Consider the following 19,259-nt stretch of genomic DNA (forward strand, 5'->3'; position numbering starts at 1 on the left):
GCTCATTATATCACATACCCTCCTTAATGTCCATCACCCTTACCCCATCCCCCACCCACCTCCCCTCCAGCAACCTTTAGTTTGTTTCCTATGTTTGAGTCCTCTCTGGGGGTGCCTGGGTGGCACAGCAGTTGGGCGTCTGCCTTCGGCTCAGAGCGTGATCCCGGTGTTACGGGATCGAGCCCCACATCAGGCTCCTCCGCTGTGAGCCTGCTTCTTCCTCTCCCACTCCTCCTGCTTGTGTTCCCTCTCTCGCTGGCTGTCTCTATCTCTGTCAAATAAATAAATAAATAAATAAATAATCTTAAAAAAAAAAGAGTCCTCTCTGATTTCCGTCTTGTTTTATTTTTCACTCTCTTCCCCCCAATCCTCTGTTTTGTTTCTTAAATTCCACATATGACTAAAATCATATGATAATTGTCTTTCTCTGATTGACTTATTTTGCTGAGTATAATACCCTCTAGTTCTGTCTATGTTGTTGTAAATGACAAGATTTCATTTTTTGGTGGCTGAGTAGTATTCCATTGTATGTGTATTCCACATCTTTATCCATTCATCTGTCGATGCATCGACAACTGGGCTCTCTCCATAGTTGGACTATTGTAGACCTCGCTGCTACAAACATTAGGGTGCAGGTGCCCCTTCAGATCACTGCATTTGTATCTTTGGGATAAATACTTAGTAGTGCAATTGCTGGGTCATAGGGTAGCTCTATTTTCAACTTGTTGACGAATCTCCGTACTGTTTTCCAGAGTGGCTGTACCAGCTTGTATTCCCACCAGCAGTGTAGGAGGGTTCCCCTTTCTCTGCATCCTCTCCAACATTTGTTGTTTCCTGACTTGTTAATTTTAGCCGTTCTAACTGGTGTGAGGTGGTATCTCATTGTGGTTTTTATTTGTATTTCCCTGATGACCAGGGATGTGGAGCATTTTTTTGTGTGTCTATTGGCCGTTTCCATGTCTTCTTTGGAGAAATGTCTTTTCATGTCTTTTCAGGTGTATATACAGTGAAAAGAGTTTGGTGTCACAGTTCTGAAGATGTACATGTATAAATTTTAAATTTATGAATGAACTTTTAGTATTTTGAGACAGCATTTTAAAATCAGTCTTACATATCTTTGAAGTTGTTACCATTAGCACCTAATATATATTCCTGGTAAATCAAACATTTAATTATTAATTATTTTCTCCTTATATCATTTAGTGTTGTCTTATAACCTTTTGCATTTGAAGTGTGTGTGACGTGCTAGTATAATTGATTCTGAAGGGGTTCTGACATATTTGGTTATAGATAGTACTACCTTTATTATTTTTTTTTATACGTTCTAGAATTTTAAAACCATTTTTATTGTCTTTTACATACAAAAAAAATGTGTTCTCAGTGAAATATACTTTTCTAGTAAAGGTTCTGATTTATAGACAAAATGGACGTATAGCACGAATTTGTCATATATAAAGGATTTAAAGTTGATATTTTTAATTTATTATTATTGATTGGATTATTTGTTCTTTGGGTGTTGAGTTTGATATGTTTTTTATAGCTTTTGGATACTAGCCCTTTATCTGATAAAACATTTGCAGATATCTTCTCCCATTCTGTCTGTTGTCTTTTGGTTTTGTGACTGTTTCTTTTGCTGTGCAAAAGTTTTTTTTCTTGATGAAGCCCCAATAGTTCATTTTTGCTTTTGTTTCCCTTGCAATTGGAGACATGTCTAGCAAGAAGTTGCTGCGGCTGAAGTCACAGAGGTTGCTGCCTATGTTCTCCTCTAGGATTTTAATGGATTCCTGTCTCACATTTAGGTCTTTCATCCATTTTGAGTGTGTTTTTGTGTATGGTGTAGGGAAAAGGTCTGGTTTCATTCTTCTGCATGTACCTGTCCAATTTTCCCAATGCCATTTGTTGAAGAGACTGTCTTTTTTCCATGGATATTCTTTTCCTTGTTGTTGAAGATTAGTTGACCATAGAGTTTGGGAGAATTCCCGGGAAGCCATCCAGCTCTGGACTCTTATTTGTTGGAAGATTTTTTATTATTGCTTCAATTTCCTTGCTGGGTATGGGTCTGTTCGGGTTTTCTGTTTCTTCCTGGTTCAGTTGTGGTAGTTAGATAGGCATGCATCTGTTTCTTCCAGATTGCCTAATTTGTTGTCATGTAGTTGCTCATAATATGTTCTTATAATTATTTTATTTCTTCAGTGTTGGTTATGAGCTCTCCTCTTTAATTCATTATTTTATACATTTGAGTCCTTTCTCTTTTCTTTTTGATAAGATGGCCAGGGGGTTATCAATCCTATTAATTCTTTTAAAGAAACAGCTCCTAGTTTTTTGATCAGTTCTACTCTTCTTTTGGTTTCTATTTTATTGATTTCTGCTCTAATCTTTATTAATTCTCTTCTCCTGCTGGGGTTAGGCTTTATTTGCTGTTCTTTCTCCAGTTCCTTTAGGTGTAAGGTTAGGTTGTGTATTTGAGACCTGTCTTGTTTCTAGAGAAAGGCTTATATTGCTATGTACTTCCTTCTGAGGACTGCCTTTGCTGCATCCCAAAGGTTCTGAACAGTTGTGTTTTCATTTTCTTTCTTTTTTTTTTTTTAAACATTTTATTTATTTATTCGACAGAGATAGAGACAGCCAGCGAGAGAGGGAACACAAGCAGGGGGAGTGGGAGAGGAAGAAGCAGGCTCATAGCGGAAGAGCCTGATGTGGGGCTCGATCCCAGAACGCCGGGATCACGCCCTGAGCCGAAGGCAGACGCTTAACCACTGTGCCACCCAGGCGCCCCGTGTTTTCATTTTCATTTGTTTCCATGAATTTTTTTAATTCTTCTTTAATTTCCTGGTTGACCCATTCATTCTTTAGCCTCCATGTATTTGAGTTCTTTCCAAATTTCCTCTTGTAGTTGAGTTCCACTTTTAAAGCACTGTGGTCTGAAAATGTACAGGGAATGATCCCAGTCCTCTGGTACCGGTTGAGACCTGATTTGTGACCCAGTATGTGATCTCTTCTGGAGAAAATTCCATGTGCACTCAAAAAGAATGTGTATTCTGGTGCTTTAGGATAAAATGCTCTGAATGTATCTGTGAAGTCCATGTGGTCCAGTGTGTTATTCAGAGACCTTGTTTACTGTTGATCTTCTGCTTAGATGATCTGTCCATTGCAGTGAATGGGGTGTTAAAGTCCCCTACTATGATTGTATTATTATTGATGTGTTTCTTTAATTTTGTTATTAATTGGCTTATATAATTGGCTGCTCCCATGTTAGGGGCATAAATATTTACAATTGTTACATCATCTTGTTGGGTAGATCCTTTAATTATGGTATCGTGTCCTTCCTCCTCTCTTATTATAGTCTTTGGTTTAAAATTTAATTTGTCTGATATAAGGATTGCCACTCCGGCTTTCTTTTTATGTCCTTTAGCATGATACATGGTTTTCTACCTCCTCACTTTCAATTTGGAGGTGTCTTTGGGTCTAACATGAGTCTCTTGCAGACAGCGTATCAATTGGTCTTGCTTTTTTATCCAGTCTGATACCCTGTGTCTTTTGATTGGAGCATTTAGCCCATTTACATTCAGAGTAACTATAGAAAGATATGAATTTAGTGCCATTGTATTACCTGTAAAGTCACTGTTTCTGTATATTGTCTCTGTTCCCTTCTTATCTGTGTTATTTTTTGGCTCTCTCTTTGCTTGAAGGATCCCTTTTAATATTTCTCATAGGGCTGGTTTGGTGATCACAAATTCTTTTAATTTCTGTTTGTCCTGGAAGGTTATTCTTCTTTTATTTTGAATGACATCCTGGCTAGATGAAGTATTCTTGGTTGCGTATTTTTCTCATTTAGCACCCTGAATATATCATGTCAGCCCTTTCTGGCCCACCAGGTCTCTGTGGATAGGTCTGATGTCAATCTAATGTTTCTACCCTTGTAGGTTACAGATCTCTTGTCCCAAGCTGCTTTCAGGATTTTCTCTTTGTCTCTGAGATTTGTAAGTTTCACTATTATATGTCAGGGTGTTGACCAATTTTTATTGATTTTGAGAGGTGTTCTCTGTGCCTCCTGGACTTGAATGCCTGTTTTCTTCCCCAGATGAGGGAAGTTCTCCACTGTAATTTGCTCCAATATATCTTCTGCCCCCCTCTTTCCTGTTCTTCTGGGATCCCAGTTGTTCTGATATTATTTTGCTTTATGATATCACTTATCTCTCAAATTCTCCCCTCGTGATCCAGTAGTTGTTTATCTCTCTTTTTCTCAGCTTCTTTATTCTCCATCATTTTGTCTTCTATATCACAATTCTCTCTTCTGCCTCATTTATCTTAGCAGGTTGGGCCTCCATTTTTTTATTGCATCTCATTAATAGCCTTTTTTATTTCAACTTGATTAGATTTTAGTTCTTTTATTTCTCCAGAAAGGGATTCTCTAGTGTCTTCCCTGCTTTTTCCAAGCCCAGCTGGTATCTTTATAATCATTATTCCAAACTCTACTTCAGACATCTTTCTTATGTCCATACTGATTAAGTCCCTGGCAGTCATTACTGCCTCTTGTTCTCTTTTTTGAAAAAAGTTTTTCTGTCTTGTCATTCTTGCAGAAAGTGTCCCTTTTCTATTTGTAGGGTTGCAGCTATTTTTAGATTCTGGTTGAGTTGGTGGGTGTTCACAATGATTTAATAGCTATCTGTCTGAATTCCTGGGACCAGACAAAACTACGGTCTCCTAATCCTCTGCCATCTTGGGCTTCTCAGTCATTTGGTATTTTAAAAAGTTTATATTTGATTATCTTTCATTTTTAGTAAGACTTTGCATTAGAAGAAATCTCTTTTGATCTAGTTAACATTTTCGCACATAATATGTTTATGGGTCACATTTCAGAACACATGTAAATAATTTTCTTGGACAAAATCAATAAAATGCAAATCTATTTAAGCAAAAGTACATGTATAAATTTTAAATTTATACTTGAACTTTTAGTATTTTGAGACAGCATTTTAAAATCAGTCTTACATATCTTTGAAGTTGTTACTATTAGCACCTAATATATATTCCTGGTAAATCAAACATTTAATTATTGATTATTTTCTCCTTATATCATTTAGTGTTGTCTTATAACCTTTTGCATTTGAAGTGTGTGTGATGTGCTAGTATAATTGATTCTGAAGGGGTTCTGATATATTTGGTTATAGATAGTACTACCTTTATTATTTTTTTTGATATGTTCTAGAATTTTAAAACCATTTTTATTGTCTTTTACATACAAAAAAAATGTGTTCTCAGTGAAATATACTTTTCTAGTAAAGGTTCTGATTTATAGACAAAATGGACATATAGCACCAATTTGTCATATATAAAGGATTTAAAGTTGATATTTTAAAAATTATTATTTATAGTGATTCTGAAGATGGGGAGAAGGAAAATGAAAAATCTAAAACTTCCGATTCTTCCAGCGCTGATTCTAGTTCAGAAGAAGAAAGTTCTTCAGATTCTGAATCAGAATCAGAATCTGAAAGTGAATCTGAATCCAGAAAAGTCACTAAGGTAAGAGACTGCTGTAATTGAAAGGAAGTATTCTTATAGCCTTTTTCCAATTAAGAATAAATACTTTTGAGGGGCGCCTCCGTCGTTAAGTGGCTCAGTCGTTAAGTGTCTGCCTTCGGCTCAGGTCGTGATACCAGAGTCCTGGGATCAAGCCCCGCTTTGGGCTCCTCTGCTGGGAGCCTGCTTCTTCCTCTCCCACTCCCCCGCTTATGTTCCCTCCCTCGCTGGCTGCCTCTTGCTCTGTCAAATAAATAAATGAAATCTAAAAAAAAAAAAAGAAAGAAAAGAAATACTTCTGAAAATTACTGTTTTAGGGGCACCTGGGTGGCTCAGTTAAGCGTCTGCCTTTGGTTCAGGTCACAGTCCCAGAGTCCTGGGATTGAGCCCCGCATCAGGCTCCCTGCTTGGTGGGGAGTCTGCTTCTCCCTCTCCCTCTGCCTCTCCCCAACGGCTCGTACTCTCTCTTTCTGTCTCTCAAATAAATAAATGAAATATTTAAAAAAAGAAAAAATTACTGTTTTGTTGAAAATCAAGAAATTGAGAAATTTAACATTGTCACTGACAGCTAAAATAAATACCATCTTCATTCATCTGTTTTTTTAATTAGGTAATTGCTTCCTGTTTACCTCAGCCCTGTAGAGAAGTTAGAAACTTTTTTTTTAAGATTTATTTATTTATTTTAAAGAGAAAGAGCAAGACGTGACAGGGAGGGGCAGAGGGAGAAGAGAACCCCAAGCAGAGTCAGTGCTGAGTGCAGAACCTGGCAGGGCTAGATCCCACGACCCCAAGACCACGTTGGGGTCCAAAACCAAGAGTCAGTCACTCAACAATGCCTCAGAAACTTTTTATAACCTCATCTTTTGCCACCAAAATTACAGAGCTCAATGTTACCAGTTATGGCCCTTTTTGTTCGCGAAAGGGGAAGTAAAAGGAAGTCACAAATAATATTGAACAAGGTAATATAAATGTATATATATTATAAGAAATTGAAATGAATAATGCTTTTTAAAAATAGGTATTTGGGGTAATAGAATATTTTTAAGGGTTTAGTTAAAAGATATAGATTATTTAACTAGTTAATAAAAATTAAGTAGCCATGTATCTAAATACAAATGCAAGAATCACTCTTGTAATAGAATGATAGTGCTTTCTGATGTCATATTTATAACACTGAAACTTGTCTGCCTAGCAGCAAAAAGTAAAAGTATAGATTGAAAAAATGTAGTTATTAATAAAAATTCAGACCTACTGCATATTTTTCTGATATTTAATTGTTACTCCTTTCCTATAAATGGATCATGTTGGTCCTGGGCTTCAAATGCAGTAGTTTTTATAAATAAGCTCCCATATGTTGAAAATGTGGTCAAACTTTGCCTTTCAGTGAATTCAGTTTTTTAACCTAATATCTTTCTCATTTATTTTTTCTATTAACTTGAATTTCTTTAATAAGTCATCTGAGTAGCCAAGGATAAAAATAAATTCATTGAAGTGGATAATTGCCTTCCCTCATCCAGAGATTTATTATTAAAGAATAAGCATATATTTTTAAAAAAGAATAAGCATATTTAAAAATTGGCTAGTGTTTCTTTTATCATATCACAAATATTCTTGCATATAGTGATACCTATTTTAAACATGAATTTATATTTTAAACTTGTGTCTGTATATGGTATATAATCTAAGATTTCTATTTTCCAAAATTCATAAAATCTTAGTGATTTTTATTACTCTGGCTTCATATACAAATTTATCACATAGTGAGTTTGATGTTCTCTGATTTCCTACTTATATTAGATTATTTATATCAAATTATTCATTTCCTACTTATATATTTTAAAAGTTTAAGATGTTACTTAAAGGAGCTTTAGAAATTGATAATAAGTACAACCCAGACTAAGAAATCAGTGTTTTAGAAAATGAGCAAACAGTAAATCAGTGAATGTCAAGTGGGTAGAATTAAAGTGCATTATTCTTATGCAGTTTGTAAAAGTTGTAAAGTTGTAGACTTTAGTGCCCACATAGTATTAGAACCAAAGGTTTTAGGACCCCATTAAAAAGCCATGGAAGTATTCTAGGTTAGCAATTCAGTTTGTTTCTTTGTCAAACACTTTCAGTGATCAATGTCTCTTAACTGAAAATATTTTCTTATAGAACATCAGTATAAAATTTTAAAGTATTGTAGTAGTCTAAGACTCTTGAAAAATTTGGATTTTACTCACATTCTTGATAGTTTTATGTCCGTGTATTTTGTGTGTATGGCTTATTTTCTCCATATTATAATGCCTTTTCCTGTCTATAATACACAGGATTGTTTGTTTTAATTTATCGCTTGGAATATTCTGTACCTTGGAGCCACCATAACTATTTTTTACTAGTGCTTTCTGAGTGATTTGGAATATACCTTGCAATTACAAGTATACCAGCTTTCTAATAATGGGCAACTCTGTAATTGTAGAAGTCCTCCTTACACCAAGTGTTGTGGCTTCTGCTCTAGATTATGAGTAATGAAGGCAGATGGTGGCTGCTTTACCTTAATTTAGCATGTCAGTATGTTAGTGCTGAAAATTCATATGCCTTAAATCTACAGCCAAACTAAATCTATACTTTTACTGTTTCTCTTCCTTTTCTTTCACTTGGATAGTGTGTTTTGGGGATATTGAGCATGAAAATGAGGCCTCGGAGGTACTTTGAATATATAGCTTTAAAAACAGTTTATTTTATGATGTCCTATGAGATAGGTATAGTGTTCTACTTTTTGGAAGATAATATCTTTATGCTTCAGTTTCCTCATCTATAAAGTAGGAATGCTAATACCTACTCTACTACTTTCAAGTGCTATTATGAAAGATCAATGTAAAATACTTTATAAATATAAACCAGCAGTGTTAACATTTTTTAATGTGAATGTTAATTCCCTGAGAGACCAACAGTAGCAGAGTTATAGAACACCAATGCAGAGAGGAACTGAAATTTTTTTTAATTCTTAATATCTCCTGTGTTTTTCTGACTCTTTTTATACTGTTCAAGTTATAAGTTCATGTCCAGGTATGACCCCTTTCTGCGGAGGACTGAGCTGTTGTCCACTGTGGGTGTTTCCTGCCTCTCTCTGCTCTCTAATCCACAATCTCTATTTATCCTCCTTTTCCTTTGAATGTAGCTCCAAGTAAGTGATTTCCTATCCACTTAACCAAGAAAAAGTCTTACTTCCTTTTTGGCCTTGTTGATAATCATCTGCCTCCTTTGCACCTTCATTCTCTTTCTCCACTAATTAATTTCCTCCTCTGCCAACCGTGGCACTCAAGTCTTTCCCAGCATTTGGGGGGTGAAGAGCAGGGATTGGGAAAGAGACAGAAGTAGAGAGTGTGTGAGAGTGAGAGTTTAGAAAAATAATCTAGATAGTCTTTTTCCGCAATCTCTTAAGCCATTTATTTCTTAGTCCCTTTAAAATTGGTTTCCGCTCTCACCACTTCCTATAGATACTGCTCTCTGAAAAGTCAGCCATATTTCCCCAAACCCAGTGACCTTCTCTTCGTTATTATCCTTCTTGATCTTCTTATGTGACTATTCCCCTACTACTTGAAACTGTTTGGATCCCATTTCTTTTGACTTCTTTGACCTTTCAATCCTTTTATTGCTTCACTTTTTAACCCCTCTGACATCGAAGTGTGAACATGGCCCCCAAGTTAGTGCTTGGTACACATTTTTTCAAAAATATTAATCATTGTGAATCAATTTATTTTAAGTCTTTTTCTCTACATTTCTTTGTGTTGTGCGATTCATTCACTCCCATGGCTTTAGCTAAAATATTTATGTGAAATACTTCTATAAAAACATCTCTAAATCCATATAACACCTCTTGTTTCTTTCCAAATTCAAACCAAATTCTTAGACCTCTTAGGAGCTACTGGTTTCTCAAACCTGATATAGCCAGAAGAAGACTTGTTCTACCATTTGTTGCTAGCATTCTTTCTGTTCTCTCAGATTTCCCCAGAATTATCTTCGGCTCTTCCTTTATCCTGTATGTTTACACAGTTGCCAAGTCTTAGAGATTCTCTGTATTATTTCGCATATCTGTTTCTTCTTTTCCTGCTACCAGCATACTAGATCGGCTCTTCATTACCTCACTCTTAGACCATTGCCATTGGTCATCCTCAGATCCCCAACTCCAGTCCTTCTATACAGTTGCCAGATTAATGTTAAAGTTACCCATAATGATGCCCCATTATCATCTTAGTTCAGTAAAAACTCTGCAGGCCAGCATGCCCAAACCTACCTTTCTGATCTCGATTCCCTTTGTGGTCCCTGTGTTCCAATTCCAGTGGACTATATACTTGTAGTTCTCTTAACATGCTGTATGCTTTCCTATTGCAGGGACTGAAGAGCCACTGTTGAATTGTTGATGTTCTTGAAGTGTGTGTCATTCAACACCATGCCCCAGCTTAACCATAAAACATAAAACTATATACATTCGTACATTCTGGCATTATTTTTGTGTTACTGATTGGAAGATGTCTTCATTTTAGATCAGATATTGTTGGTAATGACCAAAGAAGATTATCTTGTTCTTTGGTGACATTTATTTAGATGGGCAAGCATATTTTTATTAGTAGGTGTTCTTTTCTGAAATATATTTGATAGAAAAATATTTTAAGTCTAACCCTTCTTATGAAATAGTTCTTTTGCCCCAAATAATACCTATAAAAAAGTTACTTTTAATAGTTCCATATTTTAAGTGCTTTCCATGGTTTACACAATGTAAAAGGAACCATTTTTTTTTTAACACAGAAGTGAGAAGAAAAATCAGTAATGTAGACCACATTGTATCAGGAAGAGATTCACATTTATATCACTTTATCCTATTTTTTACCAATATAATTAAGTTATATTCTGCTTGTAGTTAAAATTATGTGTTGAACAGATGGTCAGTCACAATTTTATTTAAAATAATATTTTTTAAAAAGTTACCAGACTTCTGAGTCATTTTAATTGAATCTAGGCTTTGATATTTTTAAAACTAGGCAGTGTATTAGTGTGTTCCTACATGCAATAGTTATTTCCACTATCACCTTGTTAGTCAACTCATTCTACATGCCTTAACTGTGATACAATAGTTCTGATTTTATCTTCAGTGTCTGTGCACCAGCTGCCAAAGACTTAAATAATCTTTGATTTAAATGATAAAAATTTTAAACCATGATTATAATTTATTGTGCATAACTTCTGTGCATTTTCTTTGTAAGTATTAGCAACATTTTAATTATATGAAGTGTGTATAAAGCATAATTTGTCAATGGAAATAAGCATATATAACATACTTGCACTTAACATTTCATATTAAGAGCATTTCCTATTTGAATCAAAATTAAGATTAATATATGTACTAGCTGTGAAGAAAAACAGTTCTACCTATATATACATAGCAGTGTTTGAGATGCTGTCAGTAAACTTTGTTACAGGTTGCATGGATTTCATAAAACTTTACAATAGTCCATTTTTGGGAGGGATTAAATCTCTTAAGTGCTCTATAGACCAGTCACTGTTACTGTGACTAGTGTCTGCCCAGACCTTAGTAAATATTAAGATACGTCTTAGTAAAAGATCTGCCATGTGAAAGATGGTTGGGAATGAAATAAAATTGGCATGTGCTGTGAAACAGATAATGGATAAGAATGGAAGAAACTATTTTCTGATTGGTTTTCTGCCTTATTTGAGAAATAGAAAACAAGTTTTACTTGTGTTTTTACAAGTATTAATATATGTTGCAATTACATAACTTCTGTTTATATTGTAGAATATTGGTTTTTTTACTCTGACAATTCAAAAGCCTTCCCTCTTTCAATTTATGTCGTTCCCAATTTAGTTTATATTTTAAGTTCTCCAGAACAGAAATATCATTTCACTTCAGTTGAGATCTTTAAAATCAAAGAAAATGCCAGTAAGAAGCTTTCTTATTGAAGTAGGTATAATCTAATAGGGAAGATTTGTTTAACAGTTTAGACTACTTTTGACTTACAAAGAGGTCTCAATTTACTGGCAACATTTGTTTTAAAGCCCAGTGTAAGTGTGAGCCTCAGATTTTTTAAATCAGATTTTTTTAGGTGACTTGAAGGCAAGGGAGTCATTAAATTGTCCTTGGTTGATAATTCTAATTGAAAATATTTCATGCAGATATCTTGCCCTGTGAGGCTAAAAACTAGCCTTGAATTTTTGTTGATTTCAAAGTACAATATGAGTTTGACAAACTTTACATACCACTTAACCTGTTTTATCATTTTAAATTCAATCTTCCTTACAATGGTTTCCTCTTTGGAAGCATATTTGGTGCTTGTTGTTTCATACCTTTTTTTCTACTTGCTTTTATTTTTAATCAGCATGAAATGAACATGCATAATACATAAAAAATCTTTATAGATATATTACATATTTTTATTTTTATTATTTGGAGCTTCATAAGTATTTCCAGGATCTTTTATTTATTACTTGAAATGAAATAAGTAGAAATCTGTTTCTTAACCCTGTGACTTTGTATTTTATTTTGAAAATGTTGATGTGTTGAGGTGTATAATCGAATACCATAGAAACAAAATGGAGATTTGAGGGTGATGAATTGATAACTAGGTATTTTTGTAGTGAGATTTTAAGATCAGTTACTGTTGTCCTTATAAAAGTCTAATACAGTCACTCAGCTGTTAAAAACCTAATCCTCTATTTAAAAAAATATACAAAAACAAATTGTCTATCTTTCTGCCTGATCTCTTCTCAAGTACTAACACAATGGAAACAGTGGGTGATCTGTCAGTGTGTTTGGTTTGTCAATGATGGTTTTGTATAAATATTGGGAGGGTAAGAAATAAAATTCACACAGTAAAATATGATTTCATCTGCCTTTTCTCTGCAGCTCCATGGCTCATGCTGCGGTGTGAAATTCTCATTTTACACACTTTGCAGGCGGAGCACATGAATTATGCATTGAGCAAGAAAAATCTCCTGCCTCAAGTCCTATATGCATTTACCCAGGTTCTGTCTCTATTACCAAGATGAATTGCAAATGGAGAAATGTTTGATGGAATAGGGCTCTTAACTTCTTTGTTTAGAATTCAGATTTTTATTTTTATAGTAGATCCTTTAAGTATGAAAATGTTTTGAACTTACTATGGATTTTTTAAAATGAAAAATGAAATATAATATAAGAGAGGAATGCCAAACACATCACGAAGCTTTTTATAGCCTTGATTTGGAATGCAAGGCTTTTTCAATTCAGTAGAAATGACCGTTATCTATTGCTAATGTTGTATTTCAGTCACCCGTTATTTGCTCTTCTCAGAAAGTCAATGAAATTCTGTCCTTTTGAGAGCCTTTTTTCTTTCTGTTTTAGACTTCTAATAAGAGATTATGTCAATTTCACATGCAGCTCGATCCTGTGTTGTATGTGACCTGATGTGTATTTAATAGGTATTGTTACACACTCTTAGCTGTGAAGTAGAAAATAAGGTATAGACTTGTTCCCAGCTTTAACTTTATCTTGATTTGATAGGTTTCTAATTTTTCAGGTGAGAAGGTTACACTTCCATAAAAACAGTCATGCACCATCGTAGCTTATAGGAAGCTATACCCATTGTGCTCAGCATAGTATTTTGATAAGTCACATGGTGTTAAGCCCTTTTTGTTATGTTCTTTCTTCACAGGAATGATACTCTAGTTGCGATGGCATTTTCATTCTGAATTTGTTTCTGGCTATTGCCACTTTTAAATTCCAGCTTCAAAACTAACATTTCTTCTATTTTTTCCCCAACCTTAGAAATTATTTTTCATTTTAGGTGTGGAAAGAGGAGTAAATATTGTTTGCTTTGTTTTTAAATAATGAGTGAAAATTAAAACCCATCTAAATAATTTGAAGCTTTCAGTGGCAGAAATAATTATTTTCATGAAGAAAATCAGTATTAGTATTTAGCTAGTGTTGTAATGTGTATTATTGTATGATATTTGAAAATAATTTGTTTTGCGTTTTGGCATAAGGAAAAAAACTAGCAGAACTTAAGATCCTTTTAAAATGGTACCTAACATGTAATTTGATGTATCACTCTTATTCATGTGTTTGCACTGTCATAGGAGCTCTAACATGCTGTAGACTTTAAATGATGGTAAGGTACCTTTTGCTTTAGTGAGACCTTTCTATGGTTAGAGGAATATTCAGAAATACTTGTAATAATATGTAAAGATAAGCTGTAAACTCCTTTATTAGATTGTAAGTTACCTGAAGGCAGGAACTATGCCTTGGCTGTATTACTTCCTTTGTTTAGCACAGGATCTGATACATGTTAAAAAGTCTATGCATGTCTGTAGGATGAATGAATGATTGAATAAATGAACAAAAACATTTTAGCAAAAACTTAAGTTTGGACCTTTAATTTGAGAAGATTTAATATAAAGGGTATAGATTATAAAGATAAGTAACTTTGATCCAAATACATCTATTTAGTGCCCTCATCTTTGTTGATCTTTGTTTATAATGCTACTCATTACTTAATTTGTCCTTTATATATGTATATAACATATTTTTTTTCTTTATATAGATGTCACATCTTTTCTGAATCTCTGACCAAACTAAATACCTCAGGCTTAGGGATACTGTTTTCTAGCTTATGGTTATCCACATTTCAAAAATACAAGTAGATCTAATAAGCAAATCTGAGGTAGAGGGAACCCTAAATATGTGCAGATATGTTTTGAAATCTCACTCTCCCTGAAGGAAAACAGTAAAGAAAGTAAATGAATGCTATTCATCCCTTAAGAGCAAGAGCCTGAAAATGTCATTTGTAGATTGTAATGAATGCCTTTGGCTAAAGAAGTCTGATACAACCCACTGTTGAAATATGAAGTACCTAGTACAGTGCCTGTCACAAACTATATCTCAGAAAGACTAATTATCACAAGCCTCTTGAGAATTTCAGAGGTAAGCTTACATTGTTTGAGCAATTCTTTTTCCTTTTAAGAATTTATTTATTTGAGGGAGACAGAGAATGAGCAAGAGAGCAGGAGTCCTTGGGGGTGGGGTGGGGAGGTAGAAGCAAACTCCCCGCTGAGCAGGGAGCCCACCACGGGGCTCGATCCCAGACTCCAGGATCATGACCTGAGCCGAAGGCAGCTGCTCAGCCTACTGAGCCACCCAGGTTGTTTGTAGGCTTTCTACCAAAGAGCCATTTTATATTTTTATATTAGGAAAAGTTGTGAGATCACAAAATAACTGTTTACCTTTAAATTTTCTTTTGATGGACCTTTATAATCTTTAAACAAAATATTTTTAAGCTAACAGTTTGCATGGTGGAGAAGAAATACTGTATGCTATAACTAAAATAAAAATTTTGATTAAAAAATACAGTCCGTATAACCATACAGAAAGCTTAATCTGATTTTTTTTTTTCTTGGAGGAAAAAATGTTTGTTTTGAAACATGAAGAACTACTTCATTGATTTTTTTAATAGAATGTGCAATAAATTAAATATTTCTTTATTTATAGGAGAAAGAAAAAAAAAAAACAAAGCAAGATAGAAATCCTCTTACCAAAGATGTTTCACTTCTAGATCTAGATGATTGTAAGTATTGAAATTAAAATTTTTTTCTTCTCTTTTTACTAGTAGTTTTTTTGTTTGTATGTTTTTTGAGAGAGAGTGCAAGCACTTGCATGCACAGGGGAAGGAAATGGGTGGGGAGGAACAGAGGGAGAGAGAGAATCTTAAGCAGACTCTTCACCCAGTGCAGAGCCCAGCATGGGGCTCCATCTCACGACCCTGCGATCATGACCTGAGCCAAAATTGACAGTCAGACACTTAACCGATTGAACCACCCAGGTGCCCCAGTAGTAGTATTTTTTATTTTTATAGTACCTTTTATTTACACGTCTCAAAATATTTCAACTTCTATTATGAAAGTTTTATAGATGAAAAAGGCAAGAAAGTTTTAGAAATTAGTTCTGTTACTATCTTTTCTTTCATCTAGTTAGGTTTTCAGTTTTTTATCAAATGAATAAATAAAACTGGTCAAATAAAAATACACCAAATTCATGTTAAGATCTTTTGCTTTAATAATTCATACTTGTTTTAGTAAATAATTATCCATATCTCACAACTTCTACATTGTTAATTGTTGATTATGAGGATTGATCTAACTTAAGGAGATGGAGAATTAGGAAAGTAATTAGAAATGTAAAGGACACTACTACCATGTTCTACTTGCCACACTTTTGGTAGGAATGGCAATGGATGCAAAGCTTTTGAATGCCAGTGTGGCTCTATTTATTTTAACTACAAAAAATCTTTGTCTTAGCAAGTCCACTTATAAGAATTTAGAATCCTACACATATACTTATTCAAGTGTGCAAAGGTATATTCATCATCTCCTTTTAAATACTCCTGCATTGTGAAAAAGTTAATGGAACTAACTTTATTGGGAGTTAGATTTTGCACAGAAAAAGAGTAACAAGTAAAATATCATAAATATTAAACTGTCATTTTGCAATTTAATTTTTCCATACTAGAGGTGAGTTATGGTTTTAGATTGTCTCTAAATAAAACTGTTCTATTTATATTGTTTGCCTGGCCTATCTTCAGTTGTCATGGCAAATTCTTAATATAGAGAAATTACAGGAAATACTAAGCAAAAAGAAATAAAACATAAAATTGGACCCTATGAACAATTAGAAGAAATAGATTCCAAGAAACACACAACCTTCTAAGAGTGAATCTGAAGAAATTGAAAATCTGAGTAGACTGATTACAAGTAATGAAATTGAATCAGTAATCAGAAATTGAATCAAAAATGAAAGTCCAGAACCAGACAGCTTCACGGGTAAATTCTACCACACATTTCAACAAGATTTAGTACCTGTCTTTCTCAAATTATTTCAAAAAATTGGAGAGGAAAGAATGCTACCAAACTTATTTTACAAGGCCAGCATTACCTTTATACCACAACCAGACAGAGATACCCTAAATATAAAAATTATGGGCCAGTATCCATAATGAACATACATGAAAAATCCTCAACAAAATATCAGCAGACTCAGTTCAGTAATACATTAAAAGGATCATACACCACGATCAAGCAGAATTTATTCCAGGGATGCAAGGATGGTTCTACATCTGCAGATAGTTCCACATGATACACCACATTAACAAGGATAAAAATCATATGATCATCTCGGTAGATGCAGAAAAAGCATTTGCCAAAATTTGGCATCCATTTATGATTAAAAATTCCTAATTAAGTGGGTATAGAAGGAATGTACCCCAACATAATAAAAGCTGTATATGACAAATACCTATACTGCTAAAATAATACACAACTTTGAAAAGCTTAAAGCTTTTCCTCTAAGATCAGGAACAAGACAAGAATGCCCACTCTTGCCACTTTTATCCTTATTCATCTAGTACTGGAAACCTCAGCAATCAGGCAAGAAAAAGAAATAGAAGTCATCCAAATTTGAAAGGAAAAAATGAAACTTTTTGCAGATGATAGGATACTATATATAGAAAACCGTAAAGACTCCACCAAAAAAAACTATTAGAACTAATAAATGAATTGAGTAAAATCACTGGATATGAAATTAACACACAGAAATTCATTGCATTTCTCTACAGTAATAGTGAGCTATCAGGAGAATTTAAGAGAGCAATGCCATCTGTAAGTGCATCAAAAATAATAAAATACCTAAGAATAAATTTAACCCAGGAATTGAAAGACCTGTACTCTGAAAACTGTAAGACATTGTGAAAGCAATTGAAGACGACGCAAATGAATGAAAAGATACACCATGCTTATGGATTGGAAGAATTTATATTGTTAAAATGTCCATGCTACCGAAAGTAATATACTAATTCAGTAAACTCCCTATGAAATACCAATGACATTTTTCACAGAACTAGAGCAAAGAATCCTAAACTTTGTATGAAACCAGTGAAGTTTCCAAATAGCCAAAGCAGTCTTGAAAAAGAACAAAGCTGATGTCCATCAACAGTTGAATGGATAAAGATATGGTGTGCATATATATACAATGGAATATTATTTGGCCATCAAAAAGAATGAAATTTTGCCATTTGCAATGACGCAGATGGAACTAGAGGGTATTATGCTGAGCAAAATAAGTTAGAGAAAGACAAATACCATATGATTTCACTCAAATGAAGAATTTTAAAAACAAAAAAACTAGCAAACGGGAAAAAAAGAGAGAAACAAACCAAGAAACAGACCCTCAACTAGAGATAACAAACTGATGGTTTTACTGGAGGGGAGATGGATGGGAGGATGGATGAAATAGGGGATGGTGATTAAGAGTGCACTTAAAGTGATGAGTGCTGGGTGATTAAAATAAAAACTTAAAAAAAAAAAAAGAAATCGTTGGTTTCAAGGTAAACAAACAAACAAAAAAACCTGCAATGAGATATTATCTCACACTTGTCAGATTCGCTCTTATTAAAAAGACAAAAAGTAACAAGTATTGGTGAGGAAGTAGAGACAAAGGAACCTTCATACGCTGTTGGTGGAAATGTAAATTGGTACAACCGCTATGGAGAACAGTATGAAGGTTCTTAAAAACTTAAAAATAGAAATGCCATATGATCTAGCAATGGTAGATTTGGGTATTTGTCTAAAAATATATGCACCCCTATGTTCACTCCAGCCTTATTTGCATTAGCCAAGCTATGGAAGCAGCTTAACTGTCCACTGATAGATAAATGGATATAGAAGATGTGATGTGATACACACACACACACACACACACACACACACACACACACAGGAATATTACTCAGCCATCACAAAGAATGGAATCTTGCCATTTGCAACGACATGGATGGACCTAGGGGGTATTATGCTAAGTGAAATGAATGAGAGAAAGGTAAATACTATATGATTTCACTTATATGTGGAATCTGAAAAGCAAAACAAATGAACAAACACAGAAACAGACTTTTAGATGCAGAAAACAAAGTGTTGGTTACTAGAATAGGGAGGGTTTGGCAGGCAGGTGAAATAGGTAAAGGGGATTAAGAGGTACAAACTTACAGTTATAAATAAGTCGTGGGGATGTAAGTAAGGTTCAGCATAGGGAATATAGTCAATAATAACAGTGTTATAACAATTTCGTATGGTGACAGATGATTAACTAGAGTTGTAGGATCATTCTGTAATGTATAAACATATCAAATCACTATGATATACACTTGAATAAAATAAAGTTCAAGTCATATTTGCATCATCTTTTACCTATTGGCAAAGATTTTAAAGCAACATCCAGTGTTGCTAAAGTTTGGAGAAATAAGCACCCTACACATGTTTTTGATAGGAATAAAAATAGGTGCAGCTTTAGAGTCCTATTAGCAATGTTTGCCAAAACTTAAATTGTATACACCCTTTGATGTAACAGTTCTTTTCTAAGAGTTTATCCTACAGACAAAATAGGAAAATCAGATCTTACTCCTTTCTTATTTTAGACCCCTTAATTTAATGGCTTAATTTTACAGTTAAAGTCTGTATTTCTAGGTTTCTAAGACCTTTGGGTGATCTGACTCCTGCCTACCTCTTATCCACTATGCTCCTTTGCATTTCCGAAATATACCAGTCTCATTCCTGTCAAGGGCCTTCCCACTGCTATTACCCAAGAACGTGTCTTCAGATTTTCTTAGGGCTTCTTATCTTTCAATCCTAGCTCAGAAGTCATCTTCTTTTATACATCTTCA

General features: G+C 34.2%; 1 protein-coding gene and 1 long non-coding RNA gene across 2 annotated transcripts in view; both read left to right on the plus strand.

Annotated features, from left to right (window-relative positions):
* Positions 1-19,259, plus strand: part of AP3B1 (adaptor related protein complex 3 subunit beta 1) — a 248,293-nt gene that overhangs the window by 155,368 nt on the left and 73,666 nt on the right. Inside the window, exons 20-21 of the mRNA XM_040622153.1 lie at positions 5,376-5,523; positions 15,041-15,116. Of these exons, the coding sequence (XP_040478087.1) occupies positions 5,376-5,523; positions 15,041-15,116 (224 nt within the window). The remainder of the gene's footprint in view (positions 1-5,375; positions 5,524-15,040; positions 15,117-19,259) is intronic.
* LOC121100703 lies at positions 6,359-12,541 on the plus strand. The gene is made up of 2 exons (XR_005832459.1): positions 6,359-6,479; positions 12,422-12,541. It is a non-coding gene; the product is annotated as an uncharacterized LOC121100703 (long non-coding RNA).

Source organism: Ursus maritimus, unplaced genomic scaffold (assembly GCF_017311325.1).
Source record: "Ursus maritimus isolate PB19 unplaced genomic scaffold, ASM1731132v1 scaffold_5, whole genome shotgun sequence".
NCBI lineage: Eukaryota > Metazoa > Chordata > Mammalia > Carnivora > Ursidae > Ursus > Ursus maritimus.